This window comes from Thamnophis sirtalis, unplaced genomic scaffold, assembly GCF_051295495.1.
Source record: "Thamnophis sirtalis isolate CommonGarterSnake01/CBP01778 unplaced genomic scaffold, rThaSir2_p1.2 scaffold_10, whole genome shotgun sequence".
Taxonomy (NCBI): Eukaryota; Metazoa; Chordata; class Lepidosauria; order Squamata; family Natricidae; genus Thamnophis; species Thamnophis sirtalis.
In genome coordinates this window covers 9,742,088-9,765,296 of record NW_028261390.1, presented here as the reverse complement: position 1 = coordinate 9,765,296, position 23,209 = coordinate 9,742,088, and the positions used below count along the sequence as shown (strand labels likewise).

General features: G+C 42.7%; 2 protein-coding genes across 2 annotated transcripts; both read left to right on the top strand.

Moving 5' to 3' along the window:
• Positions 1–1,604: 1,604 nt before the first annotated feature.
• On the top strand, positions 1,605–8,391 carry LOC148043771 (placenta-specific gene 8 protein-like). The gene is made up of 4 exons (XM_087724040.1): positions 1,605–1,761; positions 5,816–5,940; positions 7,150–7,274; positions 8,002–8,391. The coding sequence occupies exons 2-4, from the start codon at positions 5,829–5,831 to the stop codon at positions 8,104–8,106; spliced, it is 342 nt and encodes a 113-aa protein (XP_087580166.1). The 5' UTR covers positions 1,605–1,761; positions 5,816–5,828; the 3' UTR covers positions 8,107–8,391.
• Positions 8,392–14,003: 5,612 nt separating this feature from the next.
• Positions 14,004–22,926, top strand: LOC148043770 (placenta-specific gene 8 protein-like). Its single transcript, XM_087723765.1, has 4 exons — positions 14,004–14,095; positions 18,505–18,629; positions 21,139–21,263; positions 22,506–22,926. Exons 2-4 carry the CDS (start codon positions 18,518–18,520, stop codon positions 22,608–22,610), a joined length of 342 nt encoding a protein of 113 aa, XP_087579891.1. The 5' UTR covers positions 14,004–14,095; positions 18,505–18,517; the 3' UTR covers positions 22,611–22,926.
• Positions 22,927–23,209: the final 283 nt, after the last annotated feature.

The window sequence follows — 23,209 nt, the reverse complement described above, 5'->3', positions numbered from 1 at the left end:
GGGAATTTTGCAGTATCCTTCCCCTGGAGTGTGGAGGGAATGGATAGTTTGCAGTATCCTTCCGCCAGGAGTGGGGAGGGAATGGGAATTTTGCAGTATCCTTTCCCCGGAGTGGGGTGGGAATGGATAGTTTGCAGTATCCTTCCGCCAGGAGTGGGGAGGGAATGGGAATTTTGCAGTATCCTTCCCCTGGAGTGGGGAGGGAATGGAGATTTTGCAGTATCCTTCCGCCAGGAGTGGGGAGGGAATGGGAAAGAGAAAGAAAGGAAGAAAGAAAGAAATAAAAAAAGAAAAAGTGAGAGAGAGATGAAAGAAAAAAAGGAAAAAGGGACAAAGAGACAAAAGCAAGGAGAGAGAGAGAGAGAGAGAGAGAGAAAGAAAGAAAACACTTGGCCAGCAAGCCACTCCCACCAGGTCACATGGCCGGCAAGCCACTCCCACCAGGTCACATGGCTGGCAAGCCACTCCCACAAGGAGGCCACACCCACAGAGTAGGTTCAAAAAAAAATTTGAAACCCACCACTGGATACGACCTTGTAGACAACCCTCACGCTGTCTAGGACCTTGGAGTACTCATCTCAAACGATCTAAGCTCCAGAGCTCACTGTAACAGCATTGCCAAAAAGGCATTCAGAGTTGCCAACCGAATCTTCCGAAGCTTCTTCTCCGGTAATATTGTACTGCAAACTAGGGTAGGCAAAACCTTTGCCAGACCAATCCTCGAATACAGCTCGTCTGCCTGGAATCCTCACTGTATATTGACATTAATACAATTGAGTGAATCCAGAGGTATTTTGCGAGGAGAGTACTCCATTCCTCTGCTCACAATAGAGTCCCTTATGCCACCAAAAACGCTAGTCGTTACTTTTAAAGCCCTACATGGTATAGGACCTGGCTACCTGAGAGACCGCCTCCTGCCATTTACCTCCCAGAGACCCGTAAGATCTCACAGACTAGGCCTCCTCCGGATTCCATCTGCCGGTCAATGTCGGCTGGCGACTCCCCGGGGCAGGGCCTTCTCTGTAGCTGCTCCAGCCCTATGGAACGATCTTCCCGTGGAGATCCGGACCCTTACTACCCTTCCGGCCTTCCGTAAAGCTACTAAGACCTGGCTGTTCCGGCAGGCCTGGGGCTGTTGATTTATCCAGCCCCATCCTAAGTTATGAATGTTGTGGAATTTTAATTTTGTTTTTAACTTTTTGTATGTTTCCTCTTCCTTTTTTATCTGTAAGCCGCCCTGAGTCTCTCGAGAGTGGGCGGCATACAAACCAAATAAACTAAACTAAACTAAACTAAGCCCCTTGAGTTTAACACCCCTGTTCTAGATCAAGGACTATCTGTGATCTGAGGTGTTGGAAGGGTCAGAAATAGTGGGGGATCCTACCAGTTTGACTCCTAGGATCTGAAACGGAAAACAGGCAGAAACATCAGAATTGTTTCTAAAGACGGGACAAGGAAGGATCGATTTAAGGATAATTTCTAAGCATTCCCACTCATTGCCTCTCATGATTTCATCTGAACCAAGTTTCGTTTCTCTTCCTAGCCTTTTCTTTTGTGTTTTTTTTCCTTGTTTGTTTTTGGTTTTTTTTAAAAACGCCCATCAGGCTGAAATAAACATTACTTCCTTGTTTAAAAAAAAAAATTCAAAGCAGATTAGTTACTAAGTTCATTCCCTTTCGGTTTTAAAACCTAGTGGGCAGCGTTTATTACAGCTCGGCAAAGAGGAGCCAAAAGAGGAAGAGAAGAAGCGGGAAAAAAAAGGTTTGAGATCTTGCTTTCTTTGAAATCTTTCTGTCTTTTGCATTTATTCTAAACGAATAAAGTTTTCCGAGGTTTTAAATCTCGTTGGACCTAATCTGGTTGATGAAAGACCCTCTTGTGACATTCTGTATTACATTACAGAATCCGAATCCTCATTTTTTAAACTTGGGGGGGGAAATAAGAGTGGATTCCTAGAGTAACACGAATATAAAGATGATCATTTTTGCAGAGGAAAGCTAAGAAGTGATTAGGATAAATTAAGCGTTTCACTTATAATTCCCATCTTTATATCCTCCCAGTGCTTAAGTTTTAAAATCCTTATTTTTATTTATTGAATATCTATGCTGCCTATTTAAGTATCCACACCAGTGGTGGGTTCCTACTGGTTTGGACTGGTTCGGCTGAACCAGTAGTGGTTTGGCAGCCTGGGTCGCTGGAACCGGCAGTGACCTTGGAGTTAATCTACTCTATGCTGATCTGGGTGCTGATTGCTGGTGGAGAAGTGCTGGAGTCTTTTTGTTCTCTTTTGGGCTGGTTGATAGACTCTTTTGCATAGTCTATAGACATTGTTAATGTCTATGTGTCTGTTGATGGCTGGCTTGTCAGAGTGACTTTCTAGAAATTCCCTGATGTTTTTCTGGATTTGGCCTGGTCGAGGATGGTCACATATTGCAAGCAGCACAGACCCTTCATGGCCATAGCTAAACTAGGTTTTTTCTTGAATGGATGGAAACTACCGGTAGTTAAAGGAATAAATAATCTAGAACTAAGAAGAAATTTCCTGACAGTTAGGAACAATTAATCAGTGGAACAACTTGCCTCCCGAAATTGGGAATGCTTCAATACGGGAAGTTTTTAAGAAGAGATTGGACAACTATTGGTCTGAAATGGGATAGGGTTTCTTGCTTGAGCAGCGGGTTGGACTAGAGGACCTCCATGGTCTCTTTTAACTGTTCTGTTCTGTTCTGTTCTGCTCTACTCTACCTAACCTACTCTACTCTATTGATAGTCCTCAACCTACGACAACAATTAAGCCCAAAACGTATGTTGCTAAATGAGACATTTGTTAAGTGAGTTTTGAACCATTTTACGACCTTTCTTGCCACATTTGTTAAGTGAATCACTGCAGTTGTTAAGTTAATAACATGATTGTTAAGTGAATCTGACTTTGCCATTGGCTTTGATTCTCAGAAAGTCGCAAAAGGGGATCACAGGAGCTGGGGACACTGCAGCTGTCTTAAATTTTTCCCAATTGAAACTATGTATATGTTGCGACATGAGAGCATTTTCGCCATGTCTACTTACTGGCAGTTTAATTTCACAACATATACTTAAGAAATGCAGTTATTTACTTAACAAGTGTGACAATTAGCACTACCAATAGAAGGATAGGATAAGGAATAGAATAGAATAGAACAGAATAGATGGAACGGGGTATGAATGGAATAGAATAGAACAGAACAGAACAGAACAGAACAGATGGAAGGGAATATGAATGGAACAGAATAGAACAGAACAGATGGAATGGGATATGAATGGAATGGAACGGAACGGAACAGAACGAAACAGAACGGAACAGAACGAAACAGAACGAAACAGAACAGAATGGAACAGAACGGAACAGAACGGAACAGAACAGATGGAATGGAATGCAATAGGATAGGAAAGGACAGGACAGTATAGCGTAGGTAGGGTACGATAGGATAGAACAAAACACTTGGAATGGAATGGAACAGAATGCAATAGGATAGGCTAGGACAGGACAGAACAGAACAGAATAGAAGAAGGGGACCATGGAGGTCTTCTAGCTCAATCCCCTGTTCAGACAGAAAGTTCTATCTCATTTCAGACAAATGGTTATCCAACATTTTAAAAACTTCCAGTTTTGGAGCATTCACAACTTCTGGAGGCAAGTTGTTCCACTGATTAATTTTTCTAACTTTCAGGAAATTTCTTCTTAATTCTAGGTTGCTTCTCTCCTTGATTAGTTTCCATCCATTCAAGAAGAAAACCTAGTTTGTCTAGCCCCATGAAGGATCTGTGCTGCTTGCAATATAGCTGATAAGACACTCTGCAGATATTAAATGAAGCTTCCCTCCCTTAAGATTACTTCCGAGGTGGCGCAGTGGTTAGGGTGCAGTACTGCAGGCCACTTCAGCTGACTGTTATCTGCAGTTCAGCGGTTCTAATCTCACCGGCTCAAGGTTGACTCAGCCTTCCATCCTTCCGAGGTGGGTGAAATGAGGACCCAGACTGTGGGGGCGATATGCTGACTCTGTAAACCGCTTAGAGAGGGCTGAAAGCCCTAGGAAGCGGTATGTAAGTCTAACTGCTATTGCTGTTGCTACTTTAAGAGAGCTAATTTCAATAAACTTGGAGAGAGCATGGGAAGGATTCCATGGATGAGAATCTTCAAGGGGGAAATAACTCAAGAAGCTTGGGGAATTTTGAAAAGTGAGATTATAAAAGCCCAGTCTATAAATTAAAAAAGTGGAAAGAAAGTGACAAGCATCAGGGAGAAAGCAGAACTACTAGTGCTTAAATCTTTTTTGGTGTCTTTACACAAAGGGGAAAAAAAACAGTTCAACCCATTGGTGGGTTTCCATAACTACTGGTTTGCTCATGCATGTGTACACGCTCAGGCATGTGACATTTCTGCGCATGTGCAGAAGTGTCGAAGTGGGAAGTATACCTTTCAAAGATCTTGGAGCACCCGGGAACTTCCGGAACACTGGAAAAGAGCTGATATAGCTCCCATTTTCAAAAAAGGGAAAAAACCAGATCCTGGAAACTACAGCTCTATCAGCCTGACCTCAATTCCTGGGAAGATTCTGAAAAAAGATATCAAGTAATCAATCAGCGAATACTTCGAGGCAAACAAAGTCATAACCAAAAGCCAACATGGGTTTGTCAAAAACAGATCATGCCAGGCAAATCTTATCGCATTCTTTGACAAAGTGACAACATTGGTGGACCAGAGAAATTTTGTGGATATAATTTACTTGGACTTCAGTAAAGCATTTGATAAAGTAGGCCACAACCTACTACATGATAAGAATAAAAAAATGTGGGTAAGACATCATCGCCACCAGATCTATTTATGACTGGCTGACCAAATGCACTCAACCTGTAGTCCTCAATGGAACGGCATCTACTTGGAGGGAAGTATACAGTGGGATATCCCAAGGCTCTGTTTTTAGGCTCAGTACCCTTCGAAAGATTCTCACAGTACCAATTTGTGTTCAGAAAGACTTCATTCAGAATCGAATCTAGCAACCGAATCCCGCTCTGTGGAGTTGGGACTAAGATCACCTTCTACCAGTGGTGAAATATAATTTTTTTTTGCCACCAGTTCTCTGGACGTGGCTTGGTGGGTGTGGCTGGCTGGTGGTGGTGGTGTCATGTGACTGGGTGGGCGTGGCCAACTTAAAAAAAATGTAAAGCAGTTTTTACTACCTATTTGCCCGAAGCGGTAGTAAAAAATGCTTTAAGAACTGAGGAAAAAGATTCAGCTGCGCCATGCGATCGTGGAAACCTTTCTTTTTTACTTTTTAAAGCAATTTTTTATTACCAGTTTGGGTGAAAAGGTAGTAAAAAATTCTTTAAAAAGTGAAAAAAAAGGTACAGCTGATTGTCATGGAACCTTTTCCCCCACTTTTTAAAGCATTTTTTTCCTGCCAGTTCAGGCAAATAGGCAGGAGAAAAATGCTTTAGAAACGGGGGGGGGGGAAGCTTCTGATGATTGCGTGGCTCCCAGCTGATCCGCACGATCATCGGAAGCTTTCCCTCCACTTTTTAAAGCATTTTTTCCAGCCTATTTGCCTGAACTGGTAGTAAAAATTGATTTGAGAAGTGGAGGGGAAAGGTTCAGCTGAGCTGTACGATTCTCGGAAGCTTTTTTTTTTTTTTTTACTATCGGTTCGCTGAACCAACGACAATTGTCCCTACCAGTTCCCACGAACCGGTGCGAACCAGTAGCATTTCACCCCCTGCCTTCTACCCAGCCTGTTCATTAATCTCTTCTCTTTTTGACTCTCTTCTTTCTTTTTCTTAGAAAATTATCCACCATGAATACTCAGCCAGTGGTTGTCACTCAGCCACAGATGGTGGTGATGGTCCAGCCGAACAGAAACTATTGGCAAACGGAGTTATGTGACTGCTTTAGTGACTGTGGAGTCTGTAAGTGGGGTTTTCAAAGCCTTCTTGGGAAGATTGGGCTGAATATTCTTCCGGATTGGATAGGTTGCAGAAATAAATTATTCTTTATCATTTGAGCAATGGATGTTTAATTATTGAACAGCCCCCTGGATTGGAATTAGGATGGCAAAATATAAAAGGAGTCACAGCTGCTATGCTATCAAAAGTTGTGTATGGAACTTTAAAGTCCTACATGAAGGAGATGACCAGGCTAAGACCGTGGGTGGGGTGAAACGCACCATAGGTTTGGAATCGCTATGCTCCCACAGGAGATTTAAATCCAGTCCCCCCATGAATTTTGTTTTAGCACCTTTCTGCCTTGACCATTAGTAGATCAGATTCTGGTACAAAGCATGACATAAACTCTATTCAGGCACCTGGTTTCCTGCGCCTGATGCTACACACCTGAAGAATTGTGCTAAATGGTTTTTTTAAAGAAAGCAATAGGACGTTCTCTTAATGTTTTCAATTTTAATGTTCATAATGAGGGGTCCTTGCTGCTTTGGGAGTTTGGTCGTTGTCTTGTACGTGTTTCATTACCAAGGTAGGGAATATCATAAATGCTAGGACAGCATCCATGCTAGTAATACAAGATGTTACTTACTTGGGTAATGAAATATCTGCAAGAAAACAACTAAGTTCAGAGATCACCAAGGACACAACAGCTCCGATGTGAGTTACAAACATTTTCTTCTATTGGTAATTGTTAGGCACAATCAATCCACGTGTGAAGAATTCAATTAGCTATTTTATTACATAGGCCTCTAAAATAGGAAGCTTCTTAGACTGGCGATTTGCACTGGTGAGACTAGATAAGGTTAAACAACATTCAGGGAAGATCAGACTTCATTCTCTTATGCCCATGTAAGGATTCCCGATTAGTTCCCTGTTTGATTCCACTCCCTGGTTCAGCCAGTCTCTCTCCGACAGTAATTTCCTTAATTCTATTTCATAATAGTTAGGAACATCATTATACAGAAAAATACAATAGAGTGTGCTTTTAATTTAATGCGGTGTGTACATTAGTTTTTTCAGCCCTCCTTTTTGCTAGGTGATGCCTTAACTAGCATTTGCATTCACAGTGTTGATGTTGCACAAATAGCATAATTTGTACTTTCTGGGCCATAAATCTTATGTCATTCAAAGCATTGCCAAAATATTTCTACAGGTGCTTTTTCTTCCTCTTTATAGGTCTCTGTGGATTTTTCTGCTACCTTTGTTTGGGATGCCAAGTTGCCGCAGATATGAATGAATGTTGTTGCTGTGGCTCAACTGTTGCCATGAGAGCTGTCTACAGAACAAAATACAATATCCCTGTAAGTAGATTAATTCACCTAAGACTAGACAAACTTCAGGTTTATAAATTCTAGCTGAAACCAAAAAAACAAAAAAACAACAACCCCAAACTAGAATATTATGAAATACTTGTGAAATTAGAGAGAAATACCAGCTCAGAATCAGACTGGGGCAACCAACTCATCATGGGGTTCCACCACAAAACCGCGGAGGACAAAATCGCGCTCGACGAAAGCGCGCATTTGACGTTATCACAGCGCGACGAAAACATCGCGCTGTGATCGAAAAATGTAAAAATAAAGCGAAAACCTTATCCTAACCCCCCCAAACCTAACCCTAAACCTAACCCTTAACCTAACCCTAAATCTAACCCTAAACCTAACCATTAACGTAACGCTAAACCTAACGCTAACCCTTAACCTAACGCTAAACGTAACCCTAACGCTGTAAACCTAACCCTAACCCTTAACCTAACCCTAACCCTAAACCTAACCCTTACCTTTATGTGAATTGGCTTGCTTTAATTTTAATTTTATTTCAATTTTTAATTTTTTTCGTCGTGCTGTGATGACGTCACATGCGCGCTTTCGTCGAGCGCGATTTTGTCCTCCGCGGTTTTGACGGGTCACGCATCATGGGACCAAAGACAAATTCCTTGGGTGTCCTATCACATTTGGTCAATAAAGAATTCTATTCTTTTCTATTGAAAAGGTTATTGATTCATTCGGTTTCTTTTCTTTTCAACAGGGATCCATCTGTAACGATTTCTGCATTGTGGGGTGTTGCCCCGTTTGTTCCCTCTGCCAAATCAAGAGAGATATCAACAGGAGGAAAGCAATGGGGGCATTCTAGAAGACTTCGTCCTAAGCTCCTTTACATTCGTCCTTTTTTCATTAGAATTCCGAGAAGTAAAATACAGTCTAGTAGCTTGTAGGAAGAATTATTGCTTTATCATTCTAAGCATATTCTTAACCCAGAAATTAAATTTTAGTGCCCATTCAGAGCTCAAAATCCAGTCACACAAAAACTTGGTCTTGTTTGTCCTATCTTTATTTGTTCTTCCTATTTCTTTTAAAATGGAAAACAAAATATTTTGGTTGCTACTGCTATAAATAAACCCTATTAGACCTTTGAAGATTTATTGGTAGATCTACCATTCTGTCTTTCCCTGTTTTCGGCCTACTGGTGATTTTGGTTTGCAAGATGTAGACACTGGAGAATATAAGGTAAAAGGTTCCCATCGCACATGCGTGCTAGTCGTTCCCGACTCTAGGGGGCGGTGCTCATCTCTGCCTCAAAGCCGAAGAGCCAGCACTGTCCGAAGAAGTCTCCATGGTCATGTGGTCAGCATGATCAAATGCCGAAGGTGCATGGAACCCATTCTGGCCACGCCCCCCCTGGCATGCCAAGGTCAAACAGTACATTGATGTGGCCCTCAATGAAATCGTGTTTGACACCCTTAGTTTAGCTAGTAAACTGTTCTGACCCCCTCCTCCATCCAGTAATGACTGCCGAGACAAGCTTAACTGGAATGTACTTTAATAGGAAGAAACCAAAACCTCGGTGCCTGAAAGCCAAGCATAACAAACAGATAAGGACCTTGGCAGCAACTCAGACAAACTCAAGCAGCAATAAACACAGATAAGGCTTGGCAGCAATCCAGCCTGCCAAGCTCCCAGTAACGTCCTCCGACATTCAATCCTGTGTTGACTTCTGCAAAGAGGGCCGTATGCACAAGTAGCTTTTTATAGTCTGGAGAGGAGCCTAATGACCTCCAGCTGAGTACAATCACCTCCTGTAATTGCGTAATTGTTTCTGACGCCTAGTAGCTCTTCGATGATGTGCATCCAGGAACAACTCACTACTGGCCTCTGGATCACACACCCTTGTCTCCTCCCCACTGGTCCAAGGCTCAGGCGCCTCTTGGTGGTCAACCAGCCTCTCTGCGCCCTGCTCAGAGTCGGAACCCTGTCCAGAGTCCTCCAGAGCCGACTCAGAGAGCCCCTCACTGTCAGAGTCTGGTGGCAGCTCCAACGGCTCCTGCTGGGCCACCATGTTGTTCTTACTCTCCTAGTCAATGTTCTAACCCAGGCTTCCTTAGGAAGCAAAAAGCAAAGTCTTGGTCCCGACAAAACCTCTTTTATTTACACAACAGTGAATTCCTTTCATTCTCATCCAGCAAGTCAACAAACAGTCTTTCAGAGGAATGTTTATCCACGTGCATCTTATCTTGTTTAGAGTGCTGCCAGGTAACTAGTTTCCAAACACAGATAACACTTGGCACAGAGTGTCTTATAATCACAAACAGAACTTTCCAATTGAACAAATCCTTTCCTGCAAAAGTCCACTCCCCATTCGTTCCTCTTTTGTTTCCTATGGGGGAGGGGGTAATCACCTTCAAGGTGTGGCTTTACTCTTAAGCTGATCCTGGTTTCTTAGTTGTACTTGTCTTCTGGCAGCTCTGCGCATGTGCACACTGGGAATAGGCTCCAGCTGTTCTTCTGCCTCACTGCTGTCTAACTCCCTCTCTGCCTCCGACGCAGAGCCCTCGTCTGAGCTTTCCTCAATCCCCAGGACTGGCCATGTTCCTCCACAACCTCCTCACTGTCCGACTCTGCTGCTGGCCACCAGCGGGCCACAACAGCCAATGGCACAACCTTTCCTAATGCTGGTGTGGGAAATTGCCAGGCAGGCTGCAGGGAGGAATCAAGTGAGGGCCTAGCTTGGAATCCTTGAGCAGCCACAAACGTATAAGCTTCACCTCCCCCAAGATCCACGAAGCCTTATTCCAGCTATTCCCACAGGAGCACAAGTGAGGTTCTTGTAACATAGGAGTTAGACCAGTGGTAGTCAACCTGGTCCCTATCGCCCACTTGTGGGCGTTCCAGCTTTCATGGTGGGTGGTAAGGGTTTTGTCCGATACTGAAGCACTTTCCTTTTTAAAATTTAATTGACTTCCCTACTTTATAAATCACCATTACTGTGGAACTGGTGGGCGGTTAGAAAATTTTACTACTAACAGACAGACAAAAGTGGGTGGTAGGTATAAAAAGGTTGACTACCCCTGAGTTAGACGATAAAGTACTCACTTTCATTTTTCATTACTGGCTCTGGTTGGTTACGCCTGACAGCTGGCTATCTCTGTCCCTTTTCACCACCATCAGAGTTTCATTTCTCTGAGACTGTCCTCTCTCGTAGTAAAATGAAAGGCCTTTTACTTGAAATTCTTCTCAGGATGCTGTTTCTAGACCTCCTCTTATTAACATCGGAACGCTGAAGTGGTATGTCGATGTTAGAATTGTATGCTTATTTCTTCCTTCCTTCTTTTCCCTCCCTCCTCTTCTGATTTCATCCTTCCTCCCGCCTCCTGATTTCACCTTTCCTTCCTTCCTACCTATCTACTTCCTCCTCTGATTTCACCCTTCCTCCCTCCCTCCTGCCTCCTGATTTCATCTTTCCTTCCTTCCTCCTTCTCTGATTTCACCTTTCCTTCCTTCCTCCTTCTCTGATTTCACCTTTCCTTCCTTCCTTGCTACTTCCTCCTCTGATTTCACCTTTCCTTCCTTTCTACTTCCTCCTCTGATTTCACCTTTCCTTCCTTCCTCTTTCTCTGATTTCACCTTTCCTTCCTTCCTCTTTCTCTGATTTCACCTTTCCTTCCTTCCTCCTCCTCTGATTTCACCTTTCCTTCCTTCCTCCTTCTGATTTCACCTTTCCTTCCTACTTCCTCCTCTGATTTCACCTTTCCTTCCTTCCTCTTTCTCTGATTTCACCTTTCCTTCCTTCCTTCCTTCCTACTTCCTCCTCTGATGTCACCTTTCCTTCCTTCCTTTCTCTTGATTTCACCTTTCCTTCCTTCCTCCTCCTCTGATTTCATCTTTCCTTCCTTCCTACTTCCTCCTCTGATTTCACCTTTCCTTCCTTTCTTCCTTCACCTTTCTTTAATCCTGTGTATCATGGTTAGTTATTGTTAGTATTTTTTAAAGAATGCTGTGTACTAGCTTAGAAGCACTCAACAAAACAATCACATTCTCTCTCTCTCTCTCTCTCTCTCTCTCTCTCTCTCTCTCTCTCTCTCTCTCTCTCTCTCTCTCTCTCTCTCTTCTCTCTCTCTCTCTCTCTCTCTCTCACACACACACACACACACACACACAATTTTTATTCCACTTTTCCTAGGTCCTTGGGAAAGGAATGGCATCTTTTCCCCATCCCCGTCTTTAATAGACCCTAACCCTAACCACCACCATCCCAAGCCTTTTAGTTACTACTGTCCCACCTTGCTTCCCCCTCCCCTTAAAACGAGGCTAGGGAAGAAAGCCGGAAGGGGGGAATATAAGGGGGAGGGAAGAAGACAAAGGCAGATCCCTCTCCGAATAGCTTCCCGCCCAGATTTCAACTGATTTCCTCTCCGATCCTGAACAGACCCCGATCCTCCCCCCCCCTTTTTTTTTGTCTCTGGACCTTTATTTTCCCCATTTATTGGGGTTTTTTATGGGGTCTTCCCCCCGCCAAAAGGAAAGTCAGCTGGGCTTCTCCTCCTAGAACCCCCCTCCCTACCTTTCCCACTATCACCAACTCTCACTTCCACCAACTCTCACTTCAGGACAGAGGAGCGCGCGCTGGAAAGGCGTGTTGGGGCAACGTGGGAGCGCGCGTTCTGACCCTCCGGTGCTCGGCCAGCAACTGTCTGAGCTCCTGCAAGCCCAGCTTGCTGAGGAGGGTGGGGGGAGCAGCCCTGACGCCTCCGCCCCCCCCCCCCCAAATGGCCCCAGCCTAAAGGCGCGGCGCATTTCAAAGCGGCAGAAAGCAGTCAATTATAAAATACGTTCGTGCAAGGGGGGGGGATGTAAAATAGGCACAAAGTGCCCTCAGCCGAAAGTGAAAATCCTTCCCATGTCATGCCATTATGTACCTTTGTAGTCCTTTAAGCTGGTTTACCTATTAGCAATAGGTGCCGTTTTTGCTTAAATCCACAGATTCTGCTTTCTTGGAACTTAATAAGCATCAACCGAAACAGTTTATTTCTAGATTATAGAATAGAATAGAAATAGAATAGAAATAGAATAGAATAGAATAGAATAGAAATAGAATAGAAATAGAATAGAAATAGAATAGAAATAGAATAGAAATAGAATAGAAATAGAAATAGAATAGAAATAGAACAGAATAGAAATAAAATAGAAATAGAATAGAAATAGAACAGAACTAGAATAGAACAGAACAAGAATAGAATAGCATAGCATAGAATTCTTTATTGGCCAAGTGTTAATTGGACACACAAGGAATTTGTTTTGGATGCATATGCTCTCAGTGTACATAAAGAAAAATAAAATACCATACATTCATCAAGAATCATAAGATACAACACTTAGTGATAGTCATAGGTTACTAATAAGCAATCAAATTATACTAGGAAACAAATAAAACAATATGAATTTTAAAGATATAAGTGGTCATAACTGGAACAACATATAGTCATAAATGGAAAGAGATAGGTACTAGGAAAGAGATAAGTATTAGGAAGGAAGAGAAGAATAGTAATACAGTCTTAGTATTACTGTTCTAGGCTGCATAAACAGAGGGATAGAATCAAGATCACGTGAAGGGTTAATACCACTTTATATTGCCTTGTTAAGGCCATACTTGGAATACTGCATTCAGTTTTGGTCATCACGATGTAGAAAAGATGTGGTGACTCTGGAAAGAGTGCAGAGAAGAGCAACAGAGATGATTAGGGGACTGGAGGCTAAAACATGAAGAACGGTTGCAGGAACTGGGTATGTCTAGTTTAATAGAAAGAAGGACTAGGGGAGATGATAGCAGTGTTCCAATATCTCAGACTCTTCTCAAACTATTCTCCAAGGCACCTGAGGGTAGAACAAGAAGCAATGGGTGGAAACTAATCAAGGAGAGAAGCAACTGAGAACTGAGGAGAAATTTCCTGACAGAACAATTAATCAGTGGAACAACTTGCCTCCAGAAGTTGTGAATGCCCCACACTGGAAGTCTTTAAGAAGATGTTGGATAGCCATTTGTCTGAAATGGTATAGGGTTTCCTGCCTGGGCAGGGGGTTGGACTAGAAGACCTCCAAGGTCCCTTCCAACTCTGCTATTGTATTGTATTGTATTGTATTGTATTATAAATAATTTGACAGAGTTGTGGGAGATTAGTTTTTTAGCAGAGTGATGGAATTCGGGAAGTTATTGTGCAATTTGCCAGCTGGCCTGACTTAAGGGGCTGCAAACATTTCCTATCTTTCTTATAATTCTAAGCCCTATTACATTTTTCAGTACTGTTCCCTTCAGACTTACGATTCCTGCGAAAACAATATTTAGCTATTATTGCTTGTCTTACATTCCCAACTATCTGTTTCCTTCTCACAACTTAATTCCACTGCATTTGGGCATCGTGCAATTTGATTCACAGAGGTGTTGGAAGGGCCAGAAATAGTGAGGGATCTGCTATTTGGCTCCTAGATTCTGAAACAGAAAAAAGGCAGAAATATCAGAATTGTTTCTAAAGACAGGAACAAGGAAGGATTAATTTAAAGATAATTTCCTAAGCATTCCCAATTGTTACATCTCGTGATTTCTTCTAAACTAAGTTTTGTTTCTTCTGCTAGCATCTCTTTTGGGTTCTTTTTTCTCGTTTCTTGGGTTTTTTTAAAAAAAAAAAACATCCACAAGGTTGAAACAAAAGGTACTTCCTCATTTGAAAACAAATGGTTAGAAAGGGTAATTCCCTCTCAGTTTTAAGGCACAACAGGAGGCAGTCAGTGGGCAGATAAATTGCAGCTGGACAAAGAGACGCCAAAAGGGGAAGAAAAGAAGGGGGAAAAAGGTTTGAAATCTTGCTTTTCTTTGAAATCATTCTGACTTTGCTTTTGTATTTATTCTAAACTAATAAAGTTTTCCACATTTTTAAATCTCCCTGGATCTAAAGACCATCTTGTGAGATTCTGTATTACGTTACAGAATCCGAATCCTGATTTTTTTTTTAATTTGGGGGAAAATAAGAGTGGATTCCTAAAGTAACACAAATATATAGATGGTCATTTTTTTGCAGAGGAAAGCTAAGAGGTGACTTGGATAAATTAAGTGTTTCATTTCTAATTCCCCACTTTAAATCTCCCCAGTACCTTAGTTTTTGAAATGCTTATTTCTATTTATTGAATATCCATGCTGCCTGTTTAAATATCTGTACTGTATTTAAAGGGGAGAAACAAGAATGGAAGGGAATAGAATAAAATATTATTCTCCTTGGTGTTCTCTGAGGTTGCTTGATTTCATGCAGACATCTATCCTAATCCTATCCTATCCTTAATAGCCAAGCATAGAGGACTATCAAAGCAAAAACAGAGAATCGCTACCTATGTTCATTTTGGAATTGAATGGTATTTTAATGAAGGTATTTTAAGCCAGCCATTTGGTCTCTTCTTAGTTGTGGAATTACCAGAGGGCAGGGCAAGAAGTAACAATTGGAAACCTATCAAGGAGAGAACTAACCTAGAAATAAAGAGAAATTTCCTGACTGACAGAACAGTTAATCAATGGAATGGCTTCCCTCCAGAGGTTGTAGGTGCTCCCATCACTGGAGGTTTTTAAGAAGAGATTGGACAGCCATATGTCTGAAATGTATGGGGTTTCCTGCTTGAACAGGAGATTGGACTAGAAGACCTCCAAGGTCCCTTCCAACTCTGTTATTCTGTAGCATTCTTTCCAGAATCAATGAATGAACTGTCCTGTTCTTGAAATCGTTGTATACAGGAAAAGCTAAACCAGGTTTTACCTTCAATGACCTGGGTTCCAGAGTTCATAACTGGGATTCTCTGGCTCATAAAACTTCTGTTGTTGTTAGTTGCGAAGTCGTGTCCGACCCATCGCAACCCCATGGACAATGTTCCTCCAGGCCTTCCTGTCCTCTACCATCCTCTGGAGTCCATTTAAGCTCACGCCGACTGCTTCGGTGACTCCATCCAGCCACCTCCTTCTCTGCCGTCCCCTTCTTCTTTTGCCCTCAGTCTTTCCCAGCATGAGGCTCTTCTCCAGTGAGTCCTTCCTTCTTATTAGGTGGCAAAGTATTTGAGTTTCCTCTTCAGGATCTGGCCTTCTAAAGAGCAGTCAGGGCTGATCTCCTCTAGGACTGGCCGGTTTGACCGCCTTGCTGTCCAGGGGACTCGCAGGAGTCTTCTCCAGCACCAGAGTTCAAAAGCCTCCATTCTTTGGCGCTCAGCCTTTCTTATGGTCCAACCTTCACAGCCATACATTGCAGCTGGGAAAACCACAGCTTTGACTATACACACTTTTGTTGGCAGGGGGATGTCTCTGCTTTTTAGTATGCTGTCTAGATTTGCCATAGCTTTCCTCCCCAGGAGCAAGCATCTTTTGATTTCTTAGCTGCAGTCCCCATCTGTGGTGATCTTGGAGCCCAGGAAAATAAAATCTGTCACTACCTCCGTTTCGCCCCCATCTATTTGCCAGGAATTGAGAAGGCTGGATGCCATGATCTTAGTTTTCTTAATGTTGAGTTTCAAGCCAATTTTTGCACTTTCCTTCTTCACCCGCAGAAGGAGAAACTTCTCTATAGGTTATGTATTCTCCAGCCTCGCACATTCACTCATTCAGAAAGCAGCAGCTTCTCGCCAAGTTTAGATGCCAAGACACACATAGTTATTCTTGTTCTTAGTACATGAGATGATAACTCTTCTTCTCTCTTATATAAGAATTGGGCTTGGGGGGTGGGTGGGGTATGAATAGATTCCAGAGTCATCAATGAAGCAGAACAATGGGAAATGTAGAGCACACAAAAAAAGGAGGGGGAAGGAATCAATGTATTTATCCAACAACTGGTTAAATAGCAAGGTTCACCAGTTCACATCCTTTCAAGGATGACTGCGGTATGAGAACCAGTTTCACTAGCAATCCGGAGGTTGTGAGTTTCAATCTGGAATTAAGGAGAATTAAGGCGCTCCATCACTGGAGGTTTTTAAGTAGATAGTCACTTGTCTGAAAGAGGTTGGTACATGTTGGGAGCAACATGTTCAATGACTGAACACTCTGCATCAGCAGCTGGAGGGGAGGGACTTTCTCGAGTGAAACATCCCTGGGGAAAGTTGGGAGAATACCAAGGACTTCTTGCAAGGACATCTTCACTGAAGATATTGAAAGCACCTGCAGTCGTATCCAGAGAAAACAATAACCGCATCAATTGCACCAGAAACATCAGGAGTAATTTGGAGTTAGAGGTCAGAAACCAACCTTGAATTCATTTCTCCCCTTTTCCCTGATAGACCTCAGGGTGCTACCAAGTTTCAAAGAAGTTCTCCTGCTTGAGCAGGGGGCTGGACTAGAAGACCTCCAAGGTCCCTTCCAGCTCTATTCTGATTGATTGATAAGACACTCTGCAGATATTCTGTTCTGTTCTATTCTGTTCCATTCCTTTCTATTCCATTCCATTCTATTCTAGCCTAGTCTATTCTAATTCTGACTTAAATGGGAAGCCCGTGGGTGACTCTGGACCAGTCCCTCTCTTTCAGCCCTAGGAAGAAAGCAACTTCCTAAAAATCTTGCACAGAAAACTTCATGGATTTCTCTTGAAAGCATAAGCAAGCAAACAAACAAAAATCCCAAAGATTTAGCCAAAAGACAACTGGACTTCCTTGAGTTTTTTTCCCCCTTGAAAATGTTTCACTTCTCACTCAAGAAGCTTCTTCAGTTCAGAACTGATGAAGCTTCTTAGATGAGAAGTGAAGTGTTTTCAAGGGAAAATAAAACCAAAAAGTCCACTTTGCCTTTTAGAAAAGCACCTTTGGGACAACCATGACCTGGATGATTGAGAATCTCCTTAGACAAAAAGGGGGAAGAAAGTAATTCTATCGTGCTAGAATACATCTTTGACTATCAGCAATAGGACAGAGCATTGGCCAACTTAATGTGCTTTCAGGGAGTCAGATAAGCCAATGACTTGCCAGCAGCCACCCAGTTTCAAGATCCCAAACCACAGGGACTAGAATCAAAGGAGGAAGGAGGAGCAACTGGCTGCGTGCAGAGGGATCCACTCTTTCAAAACAACAGAGGACAATTGGATATTCAGAATGGTTCTGTCCCAGGTTGAGAGGAAGATTCTCACTGTACCAATTTGTGTACCAGAAAGATTTCATCCATCTGTTAGATGAGAATTTAATCAAGAAAATACTAGAATGTGCAGAAATGGACAGATTAACGCTTACTATTAAGCATAAAGAAGAAACTGAATATTTTTTTGACATGAGATGTATTTTATCAATGGTTAGGCAATAGATAGAGAAGTTGGAAAGGAGGAGAGATAAAAGGAGGAAATGTTAACGTGGAGAGAATTTAAAGATGATGATGTTATGTACTATTGTTATTATACTATTATATACCATATTTTTCGATGTATAAGACACACTGGAGTATAAGACGCAGCAAGGTTTTGAAGAGGTAAACCAAAAAAAAGTTTTTGCACTCTGCAGGCATCCCAAATCTTCTGCATGCCTCGTTTATTGTGAAAAACGGGGCATGCAGAGAGTTTAAAATGCTCTTGGGGGCTGCCCCCCCCCCAAAATGAGCAAAAAATGGGCCCATTTTTTGCAAAAAAACAGGACATGCATAAACTTTGGGAGGCTTGTAGAGTACTCCTGGGGATTTGGGGGGCAAAAATGACCCAAAAATGACACGTTTTTGGCTCATTTTTGCCTTCCCCAGCCCCCAGGAGCACTTTGCAGGCATCCCAAACCCACTGCACGTCAATTTTTGTGAAGTTTCGGGGGGGGGCAAAAATGCTGTATTCAGTGCATGAGACGCCCCCAGATTTTTACCCTCTTTTTTTGGGGGGGAGGAAGGTGCATCTTATACTCTGAAAAATATGGTAGTTATATAGTTAATATTATTGTGATGAATATAACAACAAATATGTGGATGATGACTGTTCAAATAACTGTACCCAGATCGCATACTGTTTGATGGAAATGAAAAGTTATATGAATAAAACAAATAAAACATGAAAGAAAGAAAGAAAGAAAGAGAGAGAGAAAGAAAGAAAGAAAGAAAGAAAGAAAGAAAGAAAGAAAGAAAGAAAGAAAGAAAGAAAGAAAGAAAAGGAAAGACTTCATCCAGAATCGAATCTAGCAACCAGATCCTACTCTGTAAAGTTGGGACTGAGATCACCTTCTACCCAGCCTGTTCATTCATTGCTTCTCTTTTTGACTCTCTTCCTCTTTTTTTTCTTAGAAAGTTGTCCATCATGAATGTTCAGCCAGTGGTTGTCACTCAGCCACAGATGATGGTAGCGATCCAGCCCGACAGAAAATATTGGCAAACGGACTTGTGTGACTGCTGTAGCGACTGTGGAGTCTGTAAGTGACCAGAGCAATGGAGGTTTCATTATTGAACAATCTATTGGCATGATATAAACGGAGACATGATGTTCTGACCCAGCTTTAGCAGAACCAAGAAACAGACTCCCTGTCCTGAAAAACTCCTCTTTATTTAACTACTGTGAATTTATGGCATTCACACACAGAAAATAGCAATAGCAATAGCAGTTAGACTTATATACCGCTTCATAGGGCTTTCAGCCCTCTCTAAGCAGTTTACAGAGTCAGCATATCGCCCCCACAGTCTGGGTCCTCATTTCACCCACCTCGGAAGGATGGAAGGCTGAGTCAACCCTGAGCCGGTGAGATTAGAACCGCTGAACTGCAGATAACCGTCAGCTGAAGTGGCCTGCAGTACTGCACCCTAACCAGTGCGCCACCTCGGCTCTGGAAAAGTCCAAGCAATAATCCTTCAAAGGGTTAACCGCAGTACAGTCCTTATCAGTTTCTTGGATAATTGACAGACAGGCAGCTTCCAGCCGCTAGTTGTAAATTAAACTCTGTCAAGCCGTTTCTGAGGCACAAACCACGATGAACAAGGTTGTTTCCTGAAACCACCCCTCCCCTTTCCTTCTACTGTGTTTACCCAAAAATAAGACAGAGTCTTATTTTCTTTTGACCCCCGAAATAAGCCCTCGGCCTTATTTTCGGGGAGGTCTTATTATTTTTGAGGTGCAGGAGGAGTCGAGCGTGGTCACCTCATGGCTGCTGCTGTGTTACAATATTTTCAGGGAGGGCTTATTTTCAGGGGAGGGCTTATTTTAGCACATGCACTCAAAAGCCTGATTGGGCTTATTATCCGGAGATGTCTTATTTTTGGGGAAACAGGGCATTTATTTCCCAGCCAGGGAAGGGCTATTCAGCATCCCCCGCGTGCCTTTCTTCCCGAGCCGGCTCCTGGTATTCAGTTGTTCTCCTCTGCTGATAGCTCTGCGCATACGCAACATCTGGAAGAGGCCCCAGCTGTTCCACTTCCCCACTTGTCTCCGACTCTGAAGGCAGCTGGGAAATGTCCTGGCTCCATCTCTGCTTCTGATACAGAGCCTCCATCAGAGCCTTCCCCAGACTCCGGGACTGGCCTAAGTTCCTCCACACCTCCTCATCGTCCAAGTCTGCCACAACACACGGCTTCTATACTATTAAAAGTTGTGTAGGGAACTTTAAAGTTCTACATATAGGAGATGACCAGGCTGAGCCTGAGGGTGGGGTCAAATGGACCATCAGTTTGGAGTCGCTATGCCCCTACAAGAGATTTAAATTCAACCCCCCCCCATGAATTCCGTTGACTCTTATTTAGCACCAATCTGCCTTGACCATTAGTAGATCAGATTCTTGTATAAAACATAAAGTAGACTCATAGTACTTTTGAACTTTATCCTGGCACCTGGTTTCTTGCGCCTGATGCTACACTACTGAAGAATTATGCTAAAATATTTTTTTGAAGAAAACAATCTGGTGTCCACCTAATGTTTTGAATTTGAATTTTCATAATGAGGGGGTCCTTGCCACATACCAAGCTTGGTTGTTTTCTTGCACATGTTTTCTTACTCAGGTAGGGAATATCATCAGTGCTAGAATAGTATCACTACTAGTGCTAAAGATGTTATCTCATTCAGTGGGTTGTTAATATCTTTACTACCGGTTCGGGTGTCTGTCTTCTTCAGTCTCCTTCCGACAGTAATTTCCTTAATTCTCTGTTATAATAGTTGGGAACATCAGTATACAGAAAAACGCAATGGAACAGGGGAGATAAGGGAGGATGAGGGGAAGGGTAAAGGGGAGGAAGGGGAAGGAGAGAAGGGAAAGGAGAGGAGGAAGGAAGGAAGGAGAGAAGAAAGAGAAGAAAGGGGGAAGGAAGGAGGGAGGGAAGCAAGGAGGGAAGGAAGGAGAGAAGGAGAGAAGAAAGGAGGGAAGGAAGGAGGGAAGGAAGGAGAGGAGGAGAGAAGAAAGGAGGAAAGGAAGGAGGAAAGGAAGCAGGGAAGGAGGAGGGAAGGAGAGAAGGAGAGAAGAAAGGGGGGAGGGAAGGGGGAAGGAGGGAGGGAAGGAAGGAGAGTAGGAGAGAAGAAAGGAGGGAAGGAAGGAGGGAAGGAAGAAGTAGGAATGTTGTAAGATAAGATGGAGTTATGGGATGGTAAGAAAGTAATCTCAAGTATATTGTCAACTGTAGGGGAACAAATTGTTATAAATACATATTATTAATAACAGTTATGAGATCATATAATTGTGAATGTATATATGAAATTAATAAAATTTTCAAAAAGAAAAAGAAAAAGAAAAATGCAATGGAATGTGCTTTTAATTTAATGTGGTGTGTAAATGGGTTTTTTCAGCCCTCCCCTCTGCTAGGTCATGTTTTAACTTGCATTTTCATTTGCAGTTTGGATGTTGCAGAAATAGTATAATTTGTACTTTCTGGGACATTAATCTTATGTCATTCAACGCATTGCCAAAATATTTCTACAGAGGCCTTTTTTCTTCCTCTCTGTAGGTATCTGTGGACTGTTCTGCTGCCCTTGTCTGGCGTGCCAAGTTGCTTCGGCTATGAATGAATGTTGTTGCTGTGGTCCAACTGTGGCCATGCGAGCTGTCTACAGGACAAAATACGAGATTCCTGTAAGTTACAATACAATACAATACAATACAATAGCAGAGTTGGAAGGGAGCTTGGAGGTCTTCTAGTCCAACCCCCTGCTCAGGCAGGAAACCCTATACCGTTTCAGACAGATGGCTATCCAACATCTTCTTAAAGACTTCCAGTGTTGGGGCATTCACAACTTCTGGAGGCAAGCGGTTCCACTGATTAATTGTTCTAACTGTCAGGAAATTTCTCTTCAGTTCTAAGTTGATTACCTTGCCTAAGACTAGACAAACTTCAGGTTTATAAACTCTAGTTAAAACAAAAAAAATGGGGGCGGAGCCAGCCAGAGGTGGTATTTGCCGGTTCTCCGAACGACTCAAAATTGCCGCTACCGGTTCGTTAGAACCGGTCAGAACTGGCTGAATACCACCTCTGCGTGCATTTGTTAAGTTAGTAACATGGCTGTTACATGGATCCGGCTCCCCCATTGACTTTGCTTGTCAGAATGGTCACAGAAGCGGATCACATGATCCCAGGACACGGCAACCGTCATAAATGGGAACCGGTTGCCAAGCGCCTGAATTTTGGGTTCCACCACAAAACCGCGTTCGACTAAAGCGCGCTCGACGAAACCGCGTAGCTGACGTCATCACAGGGTGACAACAGCACGGAGACAGAAGCACGCTGTAAACTCTAAACCTAAAATTAACCCCTAAACCTAAACCTAACCCCCCTAAACCTAATCCTAAACCTAACCCTAAACCTAACCCTTAACCTAAACCTAAACCTAATCCTAACCCTTAACCTAACCCTAAACCTAACCCTAACCCTTAACCTAACCCTAACCCTAACCCTTAACCTAACCCTAAACCTAACCCTAAACCTAACCCTTACCTTAAGTTGAATCGGCTTGCTTTCAAAGCGCTATTTAAAGCGCCCTTCTTTCTCCGCGCTCGCTGTTGTCGCCCTGTTGATGACGTCAACGACGCGGTTTAATCGGGCGCGCTTTAGTCGAGCGCGGTTTTGTCGTGCCACGGAATTTTGATCACCTGAAACATTGAGGATACTGCGAAGGTTGTCATTGTGGGGAAACGACTGTAAGTCACATTTTCAGTGCCGTCGTAATTTTGAATGGTCGTTAAACAAACCATTCGAAGTCAAGGACTGCCTGCGTTTTGCCGTCCAGCACAGAGTTAGCTTTTCATGACTCCATCTCTCTGCATCATGATTTTATTGAAAAAGTTATTGATCCATTCGGTTTCTTTTCTTTTCAACAGGGATCCATCTGTAACGATGCCTGCATTGTGGGGTGTTGCCCTGTTTGTTCCCTCTGCCAAATCAAGAGAGATATCAACAAAAGGAAAGCAATGGGGGCATTCTAGAAGACTTCACCCTACGCGCCTTCCCATTCCTCCTTTTGGACCTTAGAATTCTGAGAAGTAAGATGCATTAAAGTAATTTGCAGGAATTAGCCATTATTTAGAGGCATCCTTGCTTTATAATTCCAAGCATATTCTTAACCCAGAAATTAGATTTTAATGGTGATTCAGAGCTCAAGATCCAGTCACACAAAAACCTGTTCTTGTTTGTCCTGCCTTTGCTTATTCTTCCTATTTCTTTTAAAATGGAAAACAAAACATTTTGGTTGCTGCTGCTGTGAAACAATTGAGAATTTAAAAATAAAAACCCTACTAGATCTTTGAAGTTGTACCATTCTTTACCTCTCCTGTTTTAGGGCTGCTGGTGATTTTGGTTTGCAAGATGTAGTCACTGGAGAATATAAGGTTAAATTAACCATAATTAGCCTACCTAAAGGGACGCGGTGGTTCAGTAGCTAAGACGCTGAGCTTGTCGATCAGAAAGTTTGGCAGTTCGGCGGTTCGAATCCCTAGCACCACGTAATGGCGTGAGCTCCCGTTACTTGTCCCAGCTTCTGCCAACGTAGCAATTTGAAAGCATGTAAAAATGCAAGTAGAAAAAT

Coding starts and splice junctions, on each gene's coding strand:
- LOC148043771 (XM_087724040.1), top strand. CDS start 5,829: ATGAATACTCAGCCAGTGGTTGTCACTCAGCCACAGATGGTGGTGATG. Junction 5,941..7,149: donor CTTTAGTGACTGTGGAGTCT/GTAAGTGGGGTT, acceptor TCCTCTTTATAG/GTCTCTGTGGATTTTTCTGC. Junction 7,275..8,001: donor GAACAAAATACAATATCCCT/GTAAGTAGATTA, acceptor TCTTTTCAACAG/GGATCCATCTGTAACGATTT.
- LOC148043770 (XM_087723765.1), top strand. CDS start 18,518: ATGAATGTTCAGCCAGTGGTTGTCACTCAGCCACAGATGATGGTAGCG. Junction 18,630..21,138: donor CTGTAGCGACTGTGGAGTCT/GTAAGTGACCAG, acceptor TCCTCTCTGTAG/GTATCTGTGGACTGTTCTGC. Junction 21,264..22,505: donor GGACAAAATACGAGATTCCT/GTAAGTTACAAT, acceptor TCTTTTCAACAG/GGATCCATCTGTAACGATGC.